This window comes from Zonotrichia leucophrys, chromosome 4 (assembly GCF_028769735.1).
Source record: "Zonotrichia leucophrys gambelii isolate GWCS_2022_RI chromosome 4, RI_Zleu_2.0, whole genome shotgun sequence".
Classification (NCBI taxonomy): Eukaryota; Metazoa; Chordata; class Aves; order Passeriformes; family Passerellidae; genus Zonotrichia; species Zonotrichia leucophrys.
In genome coordinates, this window is record NC_088173.1 from 13,241,961 (window position 1) to 13,266,814 (window position 24,854).

The 24,854-nt window shown below is 37.0% G+C and overlaps 2 protein-coding genes and 1 long non-coding RNA gene across 25 annotated transcripts in view; 2 read left to right on the forward strand and 1 right to left on the reverse strand.

Moving 5' to 3' along the window:
* SORBS2 (sorbin and SH3 domain containing 2) overlaps positions 1-24,854 on the forward strand; it is a 144,517-nt gene that overhangs the window by 112,597 nt on the left and 7,066 nt on the right. For 8 of the 23 annotated variants that reach the window (XM_064710502.1, XM_064710500.1, XM_064710505.1 and 5 more), the window contains 9 exons: positions 1,775-1,827; positions 2,475-2,662; positions 4,912-6,471; positions 9,137-9,228; positions 11,652-11,698; positions 12,890-13,004; positions 13,099-13,227; positions 14,956-15,159; positions 22,605-22,712. In XM_064710502.1, coding sequence (XP_064566572.1) covers positions 1,775-1,827; positions 2,475-2,662; positions 4,912-6,471; positions 9,137-9,228; positions 11,652-11,698; positions 12,890-13,004; positions 13,099-13,227; positions 14,956-15,159; positions 22,605-22,712 — 2,496 coding nt within the window. The remainder of the gene's footprint in view (positions 1-1,774; positions 1,828-2,474; positions 2,663-4,911; positions 6,472-9,136; positions 9,229-11,651; positions 11,699-12,889; positions 13,005-13,098; positions 13,228-14,955; positions 15,160-22,604; positions 22,713-24,854) is intronic. The other 15 variants (XM_064710509.1, XM_064710510.1, XM_064710516.1 and 12 more) reach the window with 7 other exon arrangements.
* LOC135446568 (uncharacterized) lies at positions 3,723-5,128 on the reverse strand. The gene is made up of 2 exons (XR_010439838.1): positions 5,004-5,128; positions 3,723-3,870 (listed from the first exon to the last, which is right to left on the reverse strand). It is a non-coding gene; the product is annotated as an uncharacterized LOC135446568 (long non-coding RNA).
* LOC135446567 (uncharacterized) lies at positions 18,159-20,380 on the forward strand. Its single transcript, XM_064710527.1, has one exon. The coding sequence runs from the start codon at positions 18,356-18,358 to the stop codon at positions 19,280-19,282; it is 927 nt and encodes a 308-aa protein (XP_064566597.1). The 5' UTR covers positions 18,159-18,355; the 3' UTR covers positions 19,283-20,380.

The window sequence follows — 24,854 nt, forward strand, 5'->3', positions numbered from 1 at the left end:
TGGGATTTCCATTGTGTGATCCCATAGCCTTCCACAGGAGACACTGAGGATCTGCTCCGCCCTTAGGAGTGACATCATGGTCTGTACAGGCACAGAGCCACTACAGGTGGTGGGAAGCAAGCACTGCCTCATTTGGCCCCTGTCCCCTCCGATGTGGTCAGGGGTAGCAAGTGGAGGTGGTTGGCATCTACACCAAAGAATTCACAATGACAATTTATCTGCAGTGTTTGCACCACCTTGTGCAACATTTCTGAGAGATCACCTGTGGTCTTGAGGTTCCTTCCTGGCTGCTTCCAGACCGTGGCAGTGACTGGTCAAGAGAAGGAAGATGGCTGTGGCCAGTTTTGAAATGAGACTGGGGTGTTTTCCAGGACAGGCTGAATGCAGGGAAGCACACAGACCTGAGGCCTTTGCTTCCTGTGGTTATACTGGCTGGTGGTGTGAGCAGCACTGTGTCTGCCTTCTATGGTTTTATTGCAGATAGACCTCATAGTATTGATATATATCTTAAAATCACTGCATTTGGAGAGTGATGGGACATTAGTCACAAAGTACTTTTAAGCCTTCAGAGAGTGTAAAGAAAAACTTGAAAATATGAACTATGTGAAAATAGCTCAAGTTTTAGATAACATTTGTTTCCCATTGTGGCATGTTTGTGTGGCTCTCCCAACCCCATAGTCCTAAAAAATCTGTTCCCAAATATTCTAAGACGACTGGTGACTTCTCTACTTAAGTGTCAGTTAACAGATCTGGGTGAAGTTCTGTTCATGAACTTGCAAATCAAATCACTGGGGAAAAAATCCAACAAAAGAAAGAACTTGTACAGCCCATGAGTGCCCTTACTTCAGCAGTCCTTCGGGGCGAAGATTTTTCCATGCAGGGAAAAAGCCAAGAAGGCTCTCTATAAAGGGAAAAAATATTTCCTGCACCTTAGAAACCTGTATGATAGTTCTATTTCTAGTCCATTGAGTTATGGAAAGCTGAAGTGACAAGGCAGGAACTTGAAAGAAGTTCAATTCTTGAACCTGACTGCTTTATATCCATGAAGAAATACTTCAGAAACCAAGAAGTTCATTCTAGATTCATACCTGGGTACCAGAACTGTAATATTACTTAATTCTGACTAAAGGCTTAAAATAGTTGATTTAAAATCAGTAGTCATTTAAGGCTGACTTTGTATTAATAATGTAATTATGGAAGTTCCATCTCCCAGTAGCTGCATCTGTAAATCCATAAGCAATGACTAATTTTCTGTGATGAGAACTGTTCTTACCAGGATTATAAGGTATATAAGGCCAGTTATGCACCACAAACGTCGTGGGATTGACAAAAGCTTCTGGCTATTATTGATTGTAGGATTTTGGTGAGTAACTGAGGGATGAAGAGAAGCTTTGCAGACCTCACATGTACATAAAAGAATAATTTTCAGATTTTTCTGCTTTTACAGTAAAGATTTGTTTCAGCTGTTCTGTGTCTGGTTTTGAAAAGTATATAGAAAAGCATAATTAGGGATCATTATGTAACAGTGCTTTAAAGGAAAAAAATTACTGAAGTAGAACAGGTAATGAAATCTATCAATGCTTTTTAAAAGCTGCATAATTTATTCTCATAAAATGTTGCTCTGTCTGTGATGGAGTGCTCCGGATGTTAATTATCATGGGTTGTTATTATAAGATTTGCCACAGAGTAACAAGGAGTCATCAAATATGATAAACAAAAATTGTCACCCTTTCTTCAAATACAAACGTAACAATCCATGTGTTTGTTTTCACAGGCTTCCTTATATCATCACTATTCAACAGACAGAGGCCTGGACAGGCCCTCCAGGTAAGAAGCACTATCTATACTTCAGCAGACACAGATTATCCAGCCTGAGGGTCTTCTTTGGGACCTGACACCAGCAGATTTTGTGAAGAGTCAGATTTTAACATTCACCTTGTGAGCTACTGGCAAATTAGATGCTTGGAGTGTTAATTTTGATACTGATGTGTAGATTTTATTTTAGTTTTACAGGGACTTAGTGTTTGCATTTAAATTAATCACATTGTGTTCTGGGTCTTTCCACCAACATCCCTGAGCTTCTCTCTCAGCAGCAGTGATTTATTCTTTACCCTTACTGCCTGCAGTGTATTCAGTGCTGTTTCCCTAAGCATGATACCTTGACTGTTCTCAGTCTCTGTCTTTTTCATATCTTTGCACCTAAACTCTAGTTCCAAAAAATAGTCTAACATACCTTGATGCATTTATTTCAAAGAAAATGGCATAGTAATGTTGTGTACAGCTTTAAAACAATCAGGTTAAGAACAAATTAATCTTTTCACTGGGAAATAGGCTGTAAGATATGTGAGACCAGTGCTTCTTCCCTTTATGTGTTTTTCATCTATAAACCAATATTATAATTACGACCTTATTTCTTAAATTCCTGAATTCTGATCTCAGAGTCAGACTGCTGCTGATCCTGCTTTTTTCTGTAGTTCTGCAAGTACTGCGAGTGACTACAGAAAGCGAAGGAAGTCAGAGCCCGCCGTGAGTCACCAGAGGGCACACAGTGACCAGAACGCCAACAGACCTAACCTGGGCCGTACAGACACACAGGGCTCATGTTCCACCCTTAGGAAGCCTTTAACTAGCTCATCTCCTTCTTCTCCATCACGAGCTAAAGGTAAGAGGAGGCCACGTTAGCTGGCAGAACACTGCTGCTGGTGTGTTGTACTGGATGTGGGTAGCAGCTGCCTGCTGCGGCTCGGGGCGTGGCCCCAGGGGATGTGATGTGGAGCAGCAGCTTTGAGCCTTTCCTGAAAGGCTGACTTCTTTATTCTTACAGGCATAATTTTAAGTTGGAAAGCTGGATTTGTAACAAGGACTTTCCAGTTTCATGTCTGCTTGTTCTGACAAACGAGAATTGACTAAAAGAAGACTATGAATTCTACCACAATACATAAACACTATTTTTATTAACTCTACTACTCTCTTACTAGATTATTATGATTTTAAAGCTAGTTTTATTATATTGAGAAAATAAATTGAGACAAATTACCTGTAAGATTAAAGATGTATGTCCAGGATAGTAGGCCTTTTAAATCCATAGGTGATATCTTAGTTGTCGGTTATCAGGACGTAATGTAATCAAGAAAATATCCATTGTTATCAGGACGTGATTTAATCAAGAAAGCATCCATAGTCTGATTTCTTACTTTTTAAATCCTTGGAAGTATTTAGTAGAGCTGATGCAATCTAATTAGCTTATTTTTTGCTAGTAACTCACCATCCTATTACTGTTTTCCATATCTCTCCAGGAAAGAGATCACAGAGTCAGTTCTTCATTTGGGTTTTTGGAGATTTGGATGGGTTTTTCTAGAAAACAAAAAAGCTTCCAGTAAAACATAAAATGGAAGTAATAGATAGAGTAATACTGAATATAATATGTCTCCATCTGTTTGAATTATTATTTTTATTATTCCCTTAATTGCTCTGTTTTGTAGCTATACTAATCAGTAAACTTTTGTAACAGTAAATTCACAGCGAAAAGAACATAATATCCAGACTGCAACAGAAAGTGTCTAAGAAAAGCAGTGAGGAACATTGAGAGTGAGGTGATTGAAAAGCAAATGTATTTTAAACATTTAAAACATTAAAATGTTACAGCAGTAATTTAAAAGTGGAATAACTCACCCATTTGGCTTACCAGGCCAGGCAGTAAAAAGTTAATAGATTCTACTTGCCTGCATGTGCCTTTGACTCCGCCACCAATAGCAAGCACTAAGCATGACTTCAACACTTCCTGTGTTTGAAAATCCTTCCATTAAGAATATCTTCCACAGCCAGTTACCTTTCAGAAGGTGACACCATTCTCTCCCAGCATTATGACCCCTGTAGAATTTTAATTTTTCTTGAAATTAACCAGTTTGTTAAAGGAGCACCTTATAAACTGTTGGATCACCATGAATTTTGAACTCAAGTGTTTCAGTGACAGATCTAGATTCCATTAATTTTAGAAAGCAGACTGAGCTGTTTGAAGCATCTTCCTGAACTGAATGTTGCCACTTGGGACTATTTTTGAAAGTTCAGTACAATTATGAAAGACCACCGTTCCAGATTTGTCTTGTAGTGTCTTCTAAATCTACCATGCACATAAAAATATGTCTTAAAGCTTGAAAAATCGGGCTTTTGTTATGGAAGTCAATCTAAGCGTTATTTTTACTTCTACATTGTGGTTAGGCTCAGTAAACTGATACACCTTCCTTTACACTTGCATAACACTTCCTGAGCTGCCTTCTTCTGCCCTGCATAAGCTGTACAAAACACTGCTCCTTTCAGTGCTACTACACAGGGAAGGAGTAGGCTACCTGTGAATAACATGGAGAAATTTCCTACTTGATCTGATACGAAGATTTATCTTAGTTTTAACTATCTTAGAATATGTGGATGCTGTGAACTCTGGGCAATTATAAGTTAAAAATCATAAACAACTTTTTCAGAATGCTCCATTGGAAAAGTCAGTATTACCCTGAGGTCTAGATTTGTTGTGTGGCTTCATCTTTAAATACTTTGCAGCTTTTATTTTCTGTTGACCTGCTTAAAAATCCCAATTAATCCCCAATTAGTGCCTGATTTCTTATGTTGCTTTGATGGCAGCGGTTGTAGAGGAGATAACATCTCTATAATTAATGAGGAATTCTTTTTGTTGTTCAGATTATCATGAGTGCATTTTAGGAGCTGGAAAATAACTTAATTATTAACTCTGCAGTCCTAGTCTGTAACAAACTATGTACTGACCTAAGCTGATAAATGCACTAATTACTATCTCTTTTCTAGTCTTTCTAATACTTACTGATGCTAATTCCAACTTTCTGAATCTTTTAATTTCTGGCAATGTCTCTTTTTTACCATGCTGCTCTATGGATTATAAAGGTGGGGATATTAGCAAAGTATATCCATCCCTTTTAAGTTACTCAGTGCACAACCACAACACCTCAAATGAATTAGATTACTGTAGCACTTACAGACAACATTTAGCTGTTCCAAATGATTCAAGAAGGGCAACCAGCTACAAGAATGGCTGGCAAATGACTCGCCAAAATGCAGAAGTCTGGAGTAGCACAGAGGAAGCTGCTTCTCCAAAGAGGAAATCTCGTAGCTGTGATGACCTGTTGACAGATGATCACGATAGCTATCCCGATGCACAGGCCAAGGCCGAAAGCATGGGCTCTCTGTTATGTGAGGAGGACTCCAAAGAAATTTGCTCAATGAACTGGAACTCCCCATACGCTGAGGGCCGTGGTAGCGGTAGGTCAAGAGTTCGTCACAGATCTGCGCACGATGCTCCAGGTTTCCTGAAGATGTACAAAAAGATGCACCGCATCAATCGCAAGGACTTGATGAATTCTGAGGTGATTTGTTCTGTCAAGTCCAGAATACTGCAATATGAAAAAGAACAGCACAAAGGTATTCTTCAAGGCTGGAGAGAGTCATCTACTGAGGAGGTGCCCAGAGACATGGTGCCAACCAGAATATCTGAATTTGAAAAGTTAATTCAGAAGTCGAAATCAATGCCGAACCTTGGTGATGACATGTTGTCAACAGTTACATTAGAGCCTCCTAAAAATGGCTTGTGTCCAAAGAGGCGGTTTTCTATCGAATCCCTGCTGGAAGAAGAAACTCCAGTCAGACATCCCACTCAGGTACAACGGAGCTACAAGTCTAAAACCCTGGTGCCAATTCATATTGAAGTGACCAGTGATGAGCCACAGCGATCACATATAGATTTTTCAGACAGCGATCAAGACGGAGTGGTTTCTGATCTCAGTGACTTTATCCAGATAGAGGGTTCATCCTTTTGTAGTGAAAGTGACTTTGATCACTTTTCCTTCACTTCATCTGAAAGCTTTTATGGATCAGGCCATCACCACCACCACCATCACCACCACCACAGGCATCTCATCAGCTCCTGCAAAGGGCGATGCCCAGCATCCTACACCCGCTTCACCACCATGCTAAAACATGAAAGGGCTAAGCAAGAAACCACTGAAGATCCAAGGAGACAGGAAGCAGAATCCGGCCTGTCTAAGATAGCATTCCTCGTCAGTCCAGTGCCTTTCCGGAGGAAAAAAAGTGCAGCTCCTAAAAAACAAACTGAAAAGAAAAAATGCAAGTCATCTGTGTTTGAAGCACTAGATTCTGCACTTAAAGACATCTGTGACCAAATCAAAGCTGAAAAAAGGCGGGGAAGCTTGCCCGACAACAGTATATTACACAGACTTATTACTGAGCTGCTTCCAGACATTCCAGAAAGGAATTCATCTCTTAAAGCTCTGAAAAAGAGTCCCACGCACCAGCCTTTTCATCCACTGCCTCAAGATGGTGCTATCCATTGTCCACTGTACCAGAATGATTGTGGAAGATTACCTCTTAGTGCCTCTTTTCCAGACATGGATGCAACTAACAACAATGATAGTGCACTGTGTTTCCAAGGTGGATTTACTTTCTTCCTCTATCCTTGTGATTGACTTATCCAACCTTACTCCCTGTGTTTCCCACCCTTTCTCATTCCACTTTGTGTTGTCTATAAGAAGCTTTCATCCCACAAAATTCTTAGTGAGGGACATCATTTTCACCTAGGTGTTGAGGATAGATAAATTTGCTGTCTATTCACAAAATACAGTAACCAGGGCAACTGAAGTAGCAGTGCATTTCAACTAATTGAAACTAAATTAGTTCTATAAATTATAATTATGTTATTAAGCAGTGAATTCATGCATCATAAGATGCTGGTCAAACTGAAACCAATATGCAGATAATCCTTTCTTTATAACTAAGAAAAAAGAATGTGAATCTAAAATATATTTTACTATATAATTTTAATAAATGTAAGTGATAAAAATTCTGTTAATGCTGCCAGTATCATAGAAAGGCGGTTCTGTTTTCTTATGAATCCACTACTTTGTGTTATTTTTTGTGAATAGATATTAAGGTCATTTTAGGAAGTTTCCACTGTTCAAACAATTTCCAATTTCTGTGGCAGCAAAACTAATACTTTCCATAGAATTTCAAAATAAATTTTGATAAATTTCCTGTCTTCTTAGAAGGGAATTTCTCAATAATCTAAACAAGAATGAAATTTTCAGGGTACGTATGACCAATCTGTTTTTAAAGTTACTGCTTTGAGTTGTTTGTTGCTCTGCCTCTTTTTTTGATTTTTCTTTTATTTTAATTTAAAAAATAAAAAATAGTTAAAATATATTCTTGAAATCCCAAGTGGATGTAAGAGAGAATGTCTTTAATATAGAAATTATGCAATATTTGATCAGACCCATCTTATCCTTATTCTCACATATTTTTGTGTAACTTTTGCAAGTAGCACAATAATAAACATGTATTTCAAGAGAAATCAGAATTGAACCTATTGCCATCTTTTCTTAACTAGTTGTAACAGGCATATTTAGAATAGAAAATTTGGTTAAAAAACAGCTATAAAATGCAATTCAGAATTTAATTAATCATACTTGATCATAATTAACCCTGGCACACAGTACTACATGATGAGATTCAAGTTGTTGAAAAATGTGTTTTTCACATATTGTAGTTGCTAAATGAGAATTTTCCAGTCTGTGAAAATAAGGAAATCCATAGTGTAAAGTAAATGTGGATTTCTATTAGCTTTTGCAGTTATGAAGGAGCCTGGTATGAGGAAAGCAATACCCTCTGTCAACATTAATATCCCTAAAGTAGCGTGGAGAATGAGTAAAGCAGAATATTCCATTAGTTTCCATCAGCACCAGTCATGGCTGAGCTCTTCTTCTAATTAAGTTTTTGTGTTTTGCTGGACGTGTGTGCATCTCTTACAGCCACACAGAGACCTGAAGGTCACAGCAGATGACTGAAAGCTACCAGTGTTGACTGCATAAGGAGCTGTGGAGAAAAGGAGAAATTTTTGTCCTAAAGCTTCTGCATCTCCACTCCTTTCCAAATCCTTCTCTTACTGCTAGAAATTTAAAAAAAAAAAAACCAGATGTGTTTGGAGTCATTAATTGTATCTCTAGGTTTATTCAGTAGGTGTACATCCTCATTCAGGAACTCATGCCATATCAAAAAAGCTGTGCAGAACTAGGGCTATGATATACTTACTGGAATGACATGCTTACAACCAGTGGCATATATAATAAAATGATCTCTTTACCTCCATTGTATTTATCAATACCCTCAAGTTTTTGTGGCTTAGCCAACAACCAATTAGAATGGATGAGATGCTTTCAGTTCTTTTCTTTGTTCCACTTGCATTTCTTTAGAAATGTATGAGCTTGGTAACAACAGATTGTGGGAATGAAGTCAAAGGAAGACAAATATAAATCATGTTTCCACTAGAAAGTACCACTGTGGTAGTAGGAAACTAAAACGGTGCTTCTAGAAGTTAAGAGGCAGTTCATTAAATAGTTCTATTTTCATTTCACATTTTCAACTTGCAGAGCTATAGAGTGTATAAGATTTTGATTTTATCCTTATCAAAACATGAGAAAATATTCACCATCCTGTAATAAACACTGGAAAACTGTGCTTTAGAAAAGTCTGCCACATAGATTGGTGACTAATATCATTTGTATTCCATCTCTTAAAACAGAATTGTTTTTATGAAGTAACATCCTTTTAAATTTCCTTGTGCTGCCTAACATGTGCCCCTGGTAAAGTAGAAATGCATCTTAGGAGGAAACAATGTTTCTTCACATTTTTCTCATTGAAGCATGCTTGAATCATGTGTTGTGCATGTAATTATGTGTTTACATTGCTGGCATTCCAAACAATGTCCTGCAACCTGATGGAGTCTGAGTACTGCTGTCATGTCTTCCACTTGGCCCAGCGGGGGAGCATCCCTTTTCCCAGTGAGGCATAAATACACTCTCTTGATCCTCAGTCATAGAGTTCCCTCTGCTCTGGATCAGAGGACAGCCTTAGCCTTTGCTTAAAGTTAGTAATTTTGTTTTTCCTTTAAAGGTGCTCTTAACCATCATACCACGTGCTTTTCTTGCTATTAAATGTTAAATAATAGATTTCAATATCTTTTCACCCTCCTAAATCAAAGCAAGCAGCGTTACAGATTTGAATGGTTTTGTTTATCATAGTTTCACATAATTTCTGTTTTCAGTAGACCAGGAGTCTCCTGGAAGCTATTCTTCTGCTTTCACTGATGTGGGACGATGTACTCCAAGGGAGAGAAGAGGAACTACAGACAAAGAGGTAGTGAAACAACAATAAATAACACAGCAATATCCATATGGAAAATTGTTAACATATTTGAGACAAGATTTGTCTTGGTTTTAAGACTATATAATGATGCAGACCAAAGGAACAGCATCTTCCTTTTTCATTAAGGAGATTGGTACTTCAAGAAGTTAAAATAATACCAGACTTTGTATTATTTTATTAATAACAGAAAAATTATTTTATTATTAACAGAAGCTGTATTCTTCTGTTCATTATTAAATAGAAATGGACATAAATTCACTAGTTATTGATCAGCTCTGTCAAAACTGATTGGAGTGTGTGTTTGGAATAGAGAAAAATAACAGATTTGACTGGGGAAAGCTGTTCAGAAACCGAAAGTATTACACAAAGAAACTACCTTGGTAGTTTCAAAACTGATACAAAACATCTATATTTCACTGTTGTTTTTGTTTGGAAAGCAAACCACTACTGTTAGTGTATTAGACAAAACCAGTTATCCTAAGAGGAGTCTCAAACATCTGTAGCAATTGGTGATTATAATTAGGTAGTGATTGCTTGTAGTAATGTTTTGGAAGAGTAAATGGAAGCAGGCCACCAGAAAATGGAAGTGTACCACCTTTAAAGTCACACAAAGCATCACTGAAAAGTACATATTGAAAAACAAAGTATATTATTCTGTATCTTAAGAATGCTTATAGGTCTAGAACTATAAATGCTCTCCAAACAACATAAAAGATTACTATATTTTAATTGCTAATAGATAAGATTTTGGTCTGGGCTATACACCTTGATAAATGGTGGTATGGTTAGAACTGAATTCAGAACCATTTATACCCCACTGACTTGCTTATATTTTGGCAATTTGATTAAAATTCTGCTTTTTTAAAAAAAAAAAAAATTCTCATTACAAAATACAGTCTAAAAAAATTCCATAGACATATTATTCCACAGGAGTTCCATAGTTCCATAGGAGCCATATTGTATGTTTCTTTTAAAGAATCCTGTGACATGGAAAACCATCTTTCAATTTGAAAATACATAAAATACTTACATTACAAGACATTTTTAAGATAATTTTAAAAGGTTTAAAAATGTTAAAGAGAAAAGGCATCTCTATTTCCAGTATGTTTTGTACATTTCAAAGTATTTTGTATTTAAATAGCTCCACTGTTCTTTTCATATCCACTTTTTCTCTTATTTGCTTTAATAGTTACAATACCAGCTGTACCAAAATCAGGAAAGACTGCATAGAGCTACAGTTGATATGAATCATATGTTGATATGAATATCCCCTCCTGTCTAACAGACTGTTTTTAATAAGAGCAAGGAACAGAAAAATGCTTTTAAATTTAGGCTATCTTATTTGAAGGAGATCTGTAATGGAAAATTGTATTAGTATGGCAAAATTCAAATTGACAGGATCCCTATAATAACTTCAGGGACTTTTTATTATAGTGAAGACAATTCTGTAGGTGTGCTAGATTTGCTAGTCTTAAAATGACAAGAAATGAGAGAACCAAGTCAAGAACACCTGGCCTGGAATAAAGCTAAAATGTAAAAGTTTCCCTTTTTATTCCTGTCATAAAAAGATGTGCACCTTTACATCATGACAAATAGTATCTCTCAGAAAAGCATAATCAGCTCATTCTAGTCACTAGGACATCCTAGAGAGGCATTTATTAGAATGGGGTGATCTTATCTGTGCAAGTACTTGCAGAGCAAGACTAAATCACTTCAACAAATGCCCTCATGTGGTTCTGCTTCTCACTTCCTCTGAGGTATCTGGTGCTGGCTACTTGTCAGATACACACAGTCCTATTGAGCTTCCATGTACTTGGTGACAGAACTTGATAAATGTATGAAAGAAATGTTATCATGTGATTGCCTGTGATAGCAAGAGAGCTGCATAGATGACTCAGATCACCTCCAGTCCTGTGCTTTCTTAAAACTATTAATGTAATTATAGAAATTAAAAATATCCCAACCATTTCCAGCTGTCAGAGGATATGTGTATATATAAATATATATATAAAAGTCATGCTTCATTGCAATTGAAATTAGCCTACAGATAACAAGTTTACATTAAAGGCACCTAAAATACTACAGAATATTAAGTATGTGTATTTATGTTGTACCTAGTTGCCTACAAGTCACATTGACATAGTTAACTTTTTTCTTTACTTTGGTACTTCTCTTAAACATCAAGTTGCACAGTAGTCTGCATTAAAATTTAGCTATTTCTGGTTTTAGAACACTAAGTCCCAAACACCTAACTGCCTTAAAAAAAAGATATATATTTTATTGCCTATTTCTTCAAGAAGCACTGTAAAGCTCATCCTTTTCTTTTTGGATCTTGGTCACCTTTTCAAAATTGAAACACATTTATCATATAGTAATATTACCTGAATGTATTAATCACTTCACCTGTTTTTCAGAAACTGCCAGCTAGAGCTGTATATGACTTTAAAGCTCAGACTTCTAAGTAAGTACTAGACTTTTGTTCATTCAAGAATTCATAATTCAAGCAAACTCTTTCTACCACTTAAGTGGTGTTCAAGCCAGTTTCAACAGTGAGTGCCATGGGCATGAGGACCCCGCTTGTTGTCACAGTAGTCCCTGCACTTGCAAACTGTGTGAGAAGTTACTTTGTAGTAAAATTATCTTAAATTACTATATTCTCCATTGTATCTGTTTGAACACATGAATAGCTGTGCATCTTAAGCCTTCTAGAGCACAGGTTGTGAAGGCTCTTTGTTTGCTGTGAATTACGTTTAGGTGACAGAGGGTAAATTGCTTAAACTACTGTAACAGATAATGAGTTTATCAAAAGTCTGTATAATGCTTCAGCCTCTTCCTGTCTTAACATACACAGGCTTTCTGCAGGATATGACATGCCACATACCAACACAAAAAGCAGTGGTCCATAACAAAAGAATGGGAACCACTGATTTAAGACATGAGACAGTCAAAGTAGAATGTCTACAATTCATTTCTGCTGTTGTTCCAATGATTCAAGACATTTAAACAATCTTTAGATATGACCAAACATTGACACTAGAATTGCATTAGCTGTGTCAGGACAAAACTCCCAACTGAAATTACCAGAGCGGCACATTAGCTCTTGAAAAACCAAACGGATGATACAGCAAAGATCTCCCAAGCCAGGATCTGAAAATATTCTTAATGATATATTTTTTGGTATCCAGCATTTGGTATCCAACATTTAACAACCCACCGTCTCTGATATCGAGAAATGGTGAGAACATAATCCTGTATCCTTCATACTTCTGAATAGCTGTTATGAAAGAAAAAATGTGTAGAGCAGAAGCACACCAAGCTTTATGCTGCAGAAAGGTAGTGATAAGCCATGAAGATCATCATACTTGCATGCACACATCATACTAAGTTCTCTGGTGGTAACTAGCAATGCTTCTTTGGAATGACAATGTAAGACAGGCCTTTATAACTTTTGCATGGGATTCATAAATTCAAGTAATTTGATTTTATATGTTATGATCAACTGATAAATGTACCACAGCTGTGACACTTTTTCTTCAAATGTTTAGTTGTTACATTCTGTTTCAGTTCCAAACTGTAAAGATCTCAGGAACCATGCAGGGAGAAGAGTTAAATGTAAAGCTATAAACATCTGATATAAATAAATTTGTTACAGAGAGCTGTCCTTTAAGAAAGGAGATACTGTCTATATCCTCAGGAAAATTGATCAAAACTGGTATGAGGGTGAGCACCATGGAAGAGTTGGAATATTCCCAATTTCTTATGTTGAGGTTTGTTCTTTGTTTTAATTCTTTTAAATAATTTGGGTAATAGGTCGACAAACCACGTGAGATTGATGAAAATCTGGTTTTTCTTTTTCCTTAGAAACTTTCTCCCCCAGAAAAAGCACAGCCTGCCAGGCCACCTCCCCCTGCACAGATTGGAGAGATTGGAGAAGCTGTTGCCAAATATAATTTCAGTGCAGACACAAATGTGGAGTTATCACTTAGAAAGGTACAGTTGAGAACTATCTTCCATCAAAATAGCATTATAATGTCTCCTGCTACACAGAATCAATATATAGGTAAATACTGCTCTTTGTGCACTCTGCACATTCTAGATTTGCAATGCACAAAGCAATGCCATGGTAGAAAATAGCTTGTTGCCTTGCAGTCAGTCTCAGCTACCTGCAAATACTGAAAATGTGTTTTGCCTTTAATTTGGACTGTAGCAGAGTAGCATATGCAATCAGCTGCTAACTGCCCAGCTAAATTTTGAGTTTTCACTTCAATTATGTATTCATTTTTTAAATTATTCCTGGCTGTCACAATTATTATAGTAAGGATTTTAATGCAGAATAAATAGAAAATTACACAAGATAGAAGATACCAAAAAAAGCCTCAGAGATATTTTTGTGAATGTAAATATTTTATTTAATAACAGCTCTTTGTTTATAATGTTCTATTATCTTTCCTATGCATATCCTGTTGGCTATACTGAATTGCACATGAGCAAAATAACTGTTTAATTTCTGAAGTTTGTTAGACATTGGAATATTAATACTGTAGAGAAACTTTATTATTGCAGACATTAAATACTTAGTTGTAAGCAGTGGTTACTTCTCATCCACTGGGAAGTTCTGCCTACTCTTTTTTTCTTTTAAGAATTAGAGTTCATAGAAGCTTTTCAGTGGTTTGTTTTTCTTTTAAGCAAAATAGTAAGGATAGAGATGTTTGTTGCTGACCTACAGCCTAATCCAGCACTACTGAAAATAATGGATGTTTTTTCATTAATTTGAAATTTGTAAAAGTCAGAACGGTCTAAAAAAAACCCCAGGAAGAGGAATTTAGAGAAGTTAGAAGTTGGGGATAATTGGGTGTCTTATTTCTTTCTAAAATTAGTTTTTGTGTTTATTGAGGTGATCATAATCCTAATGGACCAATTTTGGTTTGTTTGGAAAGTTGATTTGCATTGGTTTTCCTTTGTTCCATCTCACTGAGGACAATTGTAGTGAACTCCACACATCAACTACAGAAACAAAATTGAAGAAACCCAAAAGAATGCAAAACTAATAGGCAAGGATTTGTTTCAGAAAGACATGGTGAAAAGAACATCATGTAAACCAAAGAAGGGTCTAGCACGTAAAGTAAAAGGTTTGAACATAAGGTTGATGTTTCCCATTTCAATTTCTACAGTCCCCAAGAACAGTGACGTTCTGCCCATTTTACATAGGAAAAACACTTATTTCTCTCATATTTTCAACAGACTGACACATTTTAGTTTTCTACCTTCACTTACTCGAATTTTACTGATAACAAAGCACTTGGACGGATTTCACTGTTGAACTTTTATCACTCTTAAGAAAAAATGGGTATATCAGTCAATGCATACTATAATTGGGGCATTAGCTAGTGGTTTGGCCAACAATTAAAACAGGTTATGTTCCAAAGAAAAGTGTTAATGTTAATCTCCCAAGCAAGAGGAAAGGACAAGATGAGATTCCCCTCCGATAAAAGAACAGCATTTATAGCCTATGCCTCACCCCTCATTTTACTGGGATGGTAGTTTTATATATGGCTGTTATCAATGGGAGGAAAAAATGGGAAAATTGAGATGATGCTCAAGACTGATGGGAAGCAGCACTGTAGGGAAGATAATATTATGCATAAAAATAATAGTTGTTATGTACAAAATTAACTTTCAATGTATGTGCTGATAACTCATTTTCATAATGAATTTCAGGGAGACAGAGTAATTCTTCTTAAGCGAGTTGATCAAAACTGGTATGAAGGTAAAATACCAGGAACCAACAAACAAGGCATCTTCCCTGTCTCCTATGTAGAAGTCATCAAAAAGAATCCATCAAAAGGTGTAGATGACTATCCTGACCCTCCAATACCCCAAAGCTATTCTAGTGACAGAATACATCATTTAAGTTCAACTAAGGTAAGGATTTTCTGATGTTAGCTGCCACCCCTAGAATGGGTTTAGAAGGACTTGTAATATTTTGTCAACGTTATACATAACTTAGGATTAAGTACACAACATTTTCTTTCTTGCACAGGTAGAATTGCATTACTATGTTGTTAATAAATAATTTTTAATAGACAAGTGTGTCTCATATTCTGCCAGGATTTATGCTCTTTTCTTAATTGGCTATTACATTATTTTTAGTAGAGACAGGTGAAATTTGGGCAGAAAAGTCAAGTCAACAGAGAAAAATTTATTTGGGAATCTTAGCAAGAATTTGAGCATTAAGAGTATGTCTAGCAGATTTCTAATAGTACAATGTGAAGGCATTCCCATAACACAGCTGTCCTAAAAGCCTATGGTTCCATAAGCATGCAGGACACAGCTTGCCAAGACCAGTTCTGTACCTTTAAAGCAAAGAACAGCCAGTGATTCTGTACCAAAACTTTCCTCCTTTTGCCATTCACAGTCTGTGAGGAGGCTAGAATGTTGGTACATTCCTTGGAGTGGTACAAACTGACAGTGTTGTTTCATTTAGGAGTGAGATGATTGTCATCACATTGTCAATGAATTTGAATGCAGACCTTTATGGTTGTATATTTTTCACACCAGATGCATATCATAGGTTCCAAATTGTTCTCCTTCCTAGTCTAGATAACCACCACAAACCATACTACAGGATGCTGCAGAAAGATTCCTGTGTTCTGGTTTATCACTCACTTGTGAGGCTTTGCGCTCACCTGTGTGGGGAACATAACATTTTTGGCAGTGATCGAAACTAAGGAAGTTTCTGCATATAAACTGTGCTTAGAATTACCTTGCTATCAATTACTTTGAACATTCAAGATGGAAACTTTTCTAGATCTTCCTCTTTACCTTTGCTGTTTATCTCTTCAGCATGGACAGTGAGTTTTGTGTGTAATTATGAACTTCTTTGTCCCGCTATTAATTCATGTTTCATTTGGGTTTGTCCTCTTTTCTACTTCTATCTACTTCCATACTTGTGATCATCCACACGCTTCAACTTTGAAATAAGTTCCACATTTACTAACTACTTTAGGGTTGTAAAAAGCTACCCAAAGATGTCATTTATAGGCAACAGTAGCCCCTGAAAATATTTCTTAGTAATAAGTATCAGTTAGTTTGGGACAGTTGCTAGAACAGGTCTTGTATGGGTTTCCAGAATGTGTCACAACAGAGAACTAGATCCTATCTCTTCTATTCCCACAAAACTGCTCAAGTAACATCAAATTCTGTAGCTGTCAACTGAGGTACTCATAAGCTAGGGCTCCTTATTGTTCCAGGAATCCAGAGGGTCCTGAAGGCAAGTCAAGACTATGAGGCAGTATAAGTGCTCCCTATTCCAGAGATGCCTCTCCGTGGTTTCTAAGGAGCAGGCTTCTCTCTAAGGTATCCTGCCAAAGCTCCATAGCTCTTGTTGAGCACAGGTGGTGCTTCAGAGCATTTACATCCATATTACAAAAGTATCCTGCTGCTATTACTAAGTTAGTTTTTATTAAACTAGTTCATGAGGGAAGGAAATTGGTAGAAGCCTTCTTTTTAACATAGGATACACATCAGGTTAAAAAAATCAGGTTAAAAAAAATCAAAACCACAACAATCAGGTTAAAAAAAATCAAAACCACCTTCCACTGAGACTCTTAAACAGACATCTTTTTTCTGGATTCTGCTGTATTCACAAATGGCAATACCATGAAGAAGACATATTGTTCCTGGCTACCTAGAAGAATTTCATCAGTCCTGAAGGTGTTCTAGAGTTTACCACACTTTCGGATACCAGTTTCCCTATTTCTTTGAAGATTTTTACCACATATCACTCCTTGTTGCTAGAACAATTGTACTAAACTTCTCTGGCCTAATGGGTAAGATAAATAAGCAATACAAGTTGTGAGCAAGTTTTGCTCTCTGTAACTTGGCCTAATCCATCTATATCTTTAGATATAGTTACATAGTACAGTTTATAGCCATGGGAAAGTAAAAATGGTGAAATCTCCTCAGCAGTACTATTGACCTTGAAACCACAGGTTAGGGACCCTTGCTTAAGAGGAATGATGAGGGAAAGAGACTGAGTATTTCTGTAACAACCTAGCTCTGTTTAGCAGGCTGTATTGTAGCAGTCTGTACTGTTTACTTTGGTACAGAAGACTCTGTAACAAAGGTTTGTCTAACTATAATATAAAGCTGTTTGCCTCAAGAAAACTCAAGCAGAAGGTAAGTAAGCTAACCTCCCTGTTCTGCAACATTATTGTAGACTTCTGAAATTTTTTTTCTCTACTACATTAATAATTAAAGTGTGTAGTAATCCAGATAACTTAGAGGTGTACATCTAATTATTTTGGATAGTTGTAACGATGAGATCAAAATATTTTTTGCTCAAGTTTAATTTTGAGGATTTATAGTAATAAAAATGCATTTCCAGTATTTACTGAAGCAATGGATATCTACTGATGCTGTGTACGTATGACTCACCAGTCTCTCGTTCTTAGAAAAGGACGTTTCTTTTACCAGAAGGATACTTCAATCAATATTGTGTAACGGTACTCAAAGCATACTCTTGTGTACTGTGCTGTCACTATTTCAAAAGCATTGTTGATTGCCTATGTCCAGTTTGAACTGAATGTACCTTTCACAAATGTTGACATCATTTTGAACTAATAGGGTTAATTTTGGAAAACAGATTTGTTCTGAATTCTCAATTTCATTCATTCTGAGCAGCAGCTCATGCCTTAATAAAAGTATGCAATGTATTAAAGATGTTTCTTAAACATTTACTCAGAAGTACTAAGAAAAATAGAAGTATTAACATTTTAATAATTAGAAATTACCTTGGTTGCTGTACTTAGAAAGAAGTATTTAATAACACCTGAAGTGTACTTCTGAAAATTCTATTCTCAAAATAAGAGTAATGGTTTGGGAAAAATGTATTATTATTATTATTAATTGTATGATTTAATAACCTGTGACAGGCTCACTAACAGAGCACCATGAGTAACATAACTTCAGCAGATCAAATGCAGTTGCCTTCATGAATGTAATGATTCAGATCTGTCTTCATGTTTGACATTTATGCCCTAAGCCAGAACCTGATAGTTTCATGTTTCAAATGTCTTTCCTGCTGTTCTGATTCATAGAGTAGTGATTTCAGACACTCATGGTCACTGAAATTGTACCCTGTAATCCAGATGATGGCACAGACATTTTTCTTTTCCAGTTTTCTCATATCCTAATTCTCTGTCATGCTTATCTATTTCAATTCCCATGTTTTTCTTATTTTTTGAAGCTGCCTTCCCAAGCACTGACCCCACTTTCCAGACAACTTCCATCGTCTTGGTCACACATTGATCAAAAGATTCTCCAGGTTGACTGTAGTGACTTATTCTCAAGGACTGTTGGGTTTTCACCTTCAGGCATGTGCAGCTTAACTTCTCCATCAGTTCCAGACGGTTTTCTTTGTGACTTAGAAGAACTCAATTCCTTGGCATTAGCAACCTCCCAGACTGTAGCAATCTCCCCAGGTAATAGCATTCACCATGTTAAGGATGGTCACTTTATGCCAAATACAGAGGTGTTTCTCAGCTCTCCTACAGATCTCCCTCTGTCCTCTCTTGTATCTCCCTCTGTCTCATCTTCAGCCAGCTCATCTCATGACGTAACACATAAGCATGTCAGCAACAATACCAAGTCAGGGAAAGATAAAGACTTAGAAAGCATAATTGATTGTTTAGTTATTGAAGTACCGAGAGATTTGTCAGATGCTACAAGAGAAGGTGAACACGGTGCTATGCATAACATCCCTTTGCCATATGAAGAAGGTTCCTTGTCCAGTGTGCTAGCTGCAAGTGCTGAAAACGAAGAGGAAATCTGTACTGCAGACCTTTCACTTAATAAAGAGGATCAGTCAGAATCTCAAGAATCAGATTCCTCTGAAGAAGCACAAGACAAAACAGAAGAACTGACTAGACTGTATATAGAGGAGGATCTGGTACATGACAATTTAGAATTCCCAATAGCAAGTGGAGAAGATTCTATGGATTGTTATGAAGGATATACTTCACCAGATATTTTTAAGGTATTTTAATTTTTGACAACCCTGACTTCTGTGTTCAGATAACTTAGTATAATTATTCTCTGCCTTGTATCTACACGTTTGTATTGTGCACAGGCACACTTTTATATAATTGCATTTGATAAAACTGAGTTCTGAGCAAGATGGTTTAAGAAGAAAGGTGTCCCTGCCCATGGCAGGGAGGTTGGAACTCGATGATCTTTAAGATCCCTTCCCACCCAAACCATTCTATGATTCTATGATTAAACATTGTCAGCGTCCCTTCTCAGAAGCAGGCATATGCACTATTGTAAATTCTATGATGTATCAATTGTGCTAGTCCTTTCCCTCTTGCCCCTGCTATTTGCTGAGGAGTTTCTGATGTGAAAAGCCAGCAAACCATTTCCCTCCCCAGCCCATTGCGTGCTGCCCCTTTTGAGAGAGGCCCCAGCAAGCAAATGCTGTCAGCAGCCTGCAGAGGGAGGGACGTGTGCCTGCTGCAGAGACTCTGCGGTTTGTGCTTGGCATGTGTCAGCTCACAGCTGATGTATTTATAGCAGACTCTGTTACAAGGATCTGACTAACAGTAACAGATCAGATTATGTTTGGCAGTTACACAAATGCTTCCTCCCCAAGCCCTCCCCGTTCCTCTTTGGGACCCTACATCACTGAGCTACCCCAAATGTGTGCTGGCCATTAAATGCCACAATGTAACTATACAGTTTGTGTGGCTCCCAGGCATAGCTCTCTTTTCTGTTCAGCACTTACTTCAACAGACTATTCAGGTAGTTACTTTCACTGACAGCATGCATGTCAGGTGCTTAGGACAGTATGTTTTAGACCAAATGTTAAACTATTTAATTACATTTTGCCCTTTAATTACATTCTACCCTTAAATGACCTGAAAAACAAAGAAGAAAAATTAAGAATAGAGGAGAAATCCATGGCCACAAATGGCATCGTTTTAATGCTTTCTGAGGCAAGAGATGTCTTCCAGAAAAGTAGATGACTAATAATAAGATTAGCATGAGATTTGTGATTGTTGAGGTTAGTTACATGTCCCCTTACTGAGCATTTGACATCCTTCAGCTGATTTTGGAACACAGTTTTATAGCAGAGCTACTTCTCATACTTCTTAAACATTTAAGCCAGCTCTGCTTTATGCTGGAACATCAAGAGACTGATCCTCTTTTCCATCTTTCCTCTAATCTTCCATTTCCCTCTGCCAAGGCACCTACTTCCCACTCCGTTCCTACAATATCCCTGTCTACTGCTTCCCTCTCAGCTCCTCTCCTCTCTAAACCCTTAGAGCAGCAGGAGAAAGATTCACTACAGTTAAAGGTAACTGCACCCCTTGAATATGGATTGTTGTAAAGCTTCGTGTCTATTAAATAACTGCAAGGCTAACACTTGTTTGAGTTTGATCTTCTCAGATATACTGCTTTCTCTACTAATACTAAATAACATAAGAAATGGAGGATTGATAGGCCTTTTTCAAGTGAAACACAAGGTAAAGCTATAACCATTGTGATACAATTCAATAGATTAGGAGATACCAATGATAGGAAAGCAGAAATGTCTTCTACTCAATTTCAGGTTCATACCAGGACAGCGGTGTAACTGAGTTAATTGAATGAAACTGAACTGTATTCAACCAGATAACATTTGTGTTTCTGTTTTCAATTTCAATCCAAAGCCTGGGAGAAAAGTCATAAATTTCACAGGAAAGCACCACTGCTGAGGGTCATGTTCTAAATACCAATTCTGTTAGTCAAGGACTGGACAAAGATTATTCCCTCTTCAGGACTACATTTTGTGTCAGCATTGAAGCTCTGTGGCAGAAAAATGAAAACTTGCTCTAGAAAGACAAAGTTAATTTGCAGTGCTAACTTCCAGAAGATTTGTCTGCTCATGAATAGGAGAAAAAGTAACGTAAAGAGAAACTATCCTAGAAAAGTGATCATTCCATCATTACATCTATATCATAAATGCCCTCCTTTTTTTTTTTCTTTTCTTAAGATCTACCCCATTTTACAATGTGCATTCACAGAAAAAACAGACATAATGGACCTAAAGTGGTCTTAAGATCAACAAATCTGTTGGGTTTTTTTCTGAAGCAGGGAAGAGACATAAGGCTTCTTTCCAGGGCATGAATCTGTCATGAGCTTAGGTTTGTTCCACCTCAAAGAAGAGTAAAATAGAGTGCTGCACTTGTGTCTGCAGCTTTTAATAATGTAGCAGTTGGCAGAGTGCTTTTGCTTAGCCTAACCAGAAAAATTAAGAACATTCCTCATCTACACTGAAATTCTTTTTAGGTGACCTGTATATTCCTTGCCCTTATTTGAGCAAGGTGAAAATAAACAGAAATTCATAGAATCCAAGCTGAAAATAAATAGAAAGAATATATGTTCTTGAAACAGTATATGCAAACTTCAGTAACTTTTGTTAATTTAAAAATACATATGTACACATACACACACACACACATATATATATATTTGCTATGTGGCTTAAAACTAAATGGAATACAAGGAGCTATGGGTGGGAAGTGTCAGTTTGCATTTTGTTGGTGGGAGGGATGTGTGCTCCAAAAAAAGAAGTCTGAAGACACATCATAAGGAGAAATGCTGACATTTTTCTGCCTCCTTGGCCTCTCTTGGTATCTTTTTTTGCTCTTTTTATTCACTCCTCTCCCAAGAGGGGGATGGGTTTTTCTGTTTAGTCACATTCTACTGACAGTCAGAAATACCTAAGAAAAGGTTTCCAATATAGCACTCTGCTCTCCTTACATTCCCCCCAGCTCACTCCTGCCCATATTGCACATGGGCTGCACACACACTCCTTAATAACTGAATTCTGACAAATATGAAGCTGATTTGTAGTGATGCTAACAAAATGAGGATACTTCCATGAAGGACTTTCCACCAAGTATTTACTTGCTTTCTAAATGCAAATCCAGGGGGTGTTTTCTGTTTAACAGCAAGGAATTACATTCACCATTGGTATTTCTAAGGTAGTATTTCTGCTCTATGCTGTTGAGCTTTTCTGTGTTATTATCTGAGCTACTTCAGGGGGTACACATGCAATAACTGTTCCAATTGCATATGCTATACATGATTCATCTTACAATTGTAACATGTAAGGGTGTGTACCAGAGCAGGAAACCTTTGGGAAAAAAAGATACAGTGGTAGCAATGAAAATACTGTGTACTAACAGTACTCCTCCTACCTGTAACAATTGCTTTTTGTTATCAGGAAAAGCATGTCTGACTTGCATGTAGGAATGAAGCAACAAAAATCCCATGGTGCTTCATTCTTAAACTCTGGCTTGACAAAGTTTTTGTGGTTCTTCTAGGCTAATTTAAAGAGGGAGCTATTTGTTATGGGTAAACCTCCTCGTAGCCCAGTGATGACTAAGAGATCCTGCAGCTCACCTGTCAGAGGTCACAGCTATTCACACAGGGTATGGTACTGGATGCCCAGTGTGCAATAACAGCTTTTCCATGGACAAGGAGCTCAGTGTCTAGTCTTTCAGTATTTTGCTTTTACCCAAGTGTCTCAATACTATCAGTATGCTGTGTTTTCTTCCTGTTGTGCTTCTGTGCTATGACTGAGTAAAGGCAACAGGTCTGTGTGTGCCTGAACTTTTTATATAAATCCACTAGTGTATTGCATCGCTGCAGTACTGCATGGTATTTCCAGTGCTACAAGGTGTTTATATTTAGTTATTTATAGTTAGTCTAGTTCTATTAAAATTACTCCTCTCTTTCAAAGTATTTTTAGTTTATTAAAATTACAGCTTCTAACAGTAAAAAAATTTATTCTCCGTTTCATATATACAGGCTTTTGCATGTATACAGACTGAATTTTTTTGTTTTGAATCCACATCCTTCTTTTCAAAGTGTTTTGCTCCTGCTACTTTTTTTTCACTCAATACTGTCCTCTTTATCCAAGCATTCCAGACTTTAATACTCTTTAACCTTTCACTTCTTATCTGTAATGTAACTGTAACACAATTCTAATTTTTTCACCTAGCCAGAAAGTCAGGTTGTTTCGAATTTGCATGGATTTTACTCAAAAATATAATCTAACATTATAAAAAGTGGAAAAAAGCATCACAAAAAGTCAAACACAAAAACCCCACCCTCAACCTAAACAATATGGGAATGAGAATTTGTGGTTTGTCCTTCACTTTCAGCTCAGGATTTATTTGTCCTTTGCACTGGTTTCTTAACTTTAAGTCTTAAAACTGGTAATGGGATTAATTATTTTCCATGCTGTTGCTGCTGATTTTAGGTGATCATCTTTCTGATGTCTCTCTTTTTAAAATTTGAATCTTAGTTTCAGATAGGCAGGTTTGTGTAACTTCCAAAGTTATAGCTTTTTGGCAGGCCTCTGTTTGCTTTGAGGGGACAGTGTTTTCTTCACTAGTGAAGAAAGACAGTTCAATCCTAGGAAGGCCAGAATTTTTGTGGTAGCAATCAAATACCATCTAACAGAAAGGCCAACTAGGAATGAGAGCTGTAAAAAAGGGATTAAGCCCTGTTTCAATTTTGCACATTACTCCAAATGAATTAAATGTAACCAGTATATTAAGAGGAGTGTATTGGTCAATGTGTAGTGTTTATTACTTTAATTCCAAAAGTACAAGAGCACATATCATGCACCTAATTTGCATACTCGGGACTCTACAGAACTTTTATATGTAAGTGCAGTATCAGTCATGCATGAAAATCAGGCTTACAACTGGGACCATTGACTTGATTGCACACTCCTTAATGTTTTTGGGATTAGGTCCTGCAATATTTCCCAGCAAATAGGACAGTCTGGTAAACTGAGCTGCAGCTGAAAACGAGGAATCTTTGTTAACAGTCCTTTGTCTAGCCAATACAGCTGTATGTGGGAATGAGAGCTTAGGGATGAAAACAGGGAGGAAGCTTCTGGATGTCAGCTGGGGTATTACTGTGGAATGCCTCCAAACAGAGAGCAAGCACCAAGGTCCCCCTGCTCAGACATACCACCAATCACTTCACCCTATTTCTCCAAGATTGTAATTTTGTCACAGGACTGTTTTCTCTGCAGCAACAACATAGAGTTAAATCATGAGTCACCTTGATTCTTATCTATTTCTACAGTGGTTAATTAGCAATAGAACCTTTAATGAAGCTTATGCAGAAAAAGATGATAATACTAACCTACCCAGTTTCTTCCTGGCTTGGTATTATGTTCAAAGCATTAAATCATTTGTAGCATTGTTTAGGACTTTTATTTCCATTGTTTATAGAAGTCCTTAACCTTGGCTGAGTTCTTTTGCATCTCTATCTTTGGCATTCAGCTCAGTTACAGACCTGATGAAAGATTAGCAGTAAATCAGGGCAGATTCCAATCTAAATACAAAGAATTTTGACTATTCTCTGCTTGCTAGACAAGCCAGCCATTGAAGGAGGTTTACTGAGAACTGTTTAATTTGTTATCTTTACTGTTTATTCTTCAGTAAAAATTATCCATCTTGTGCATGGGCAGAGGCAGAGTTAAGAGGGAGAGAAGACAGTAAAGAGTATAAACTTTTTTTTTTTTTACTTTGAAAATCTGTTTCCCACCTAGC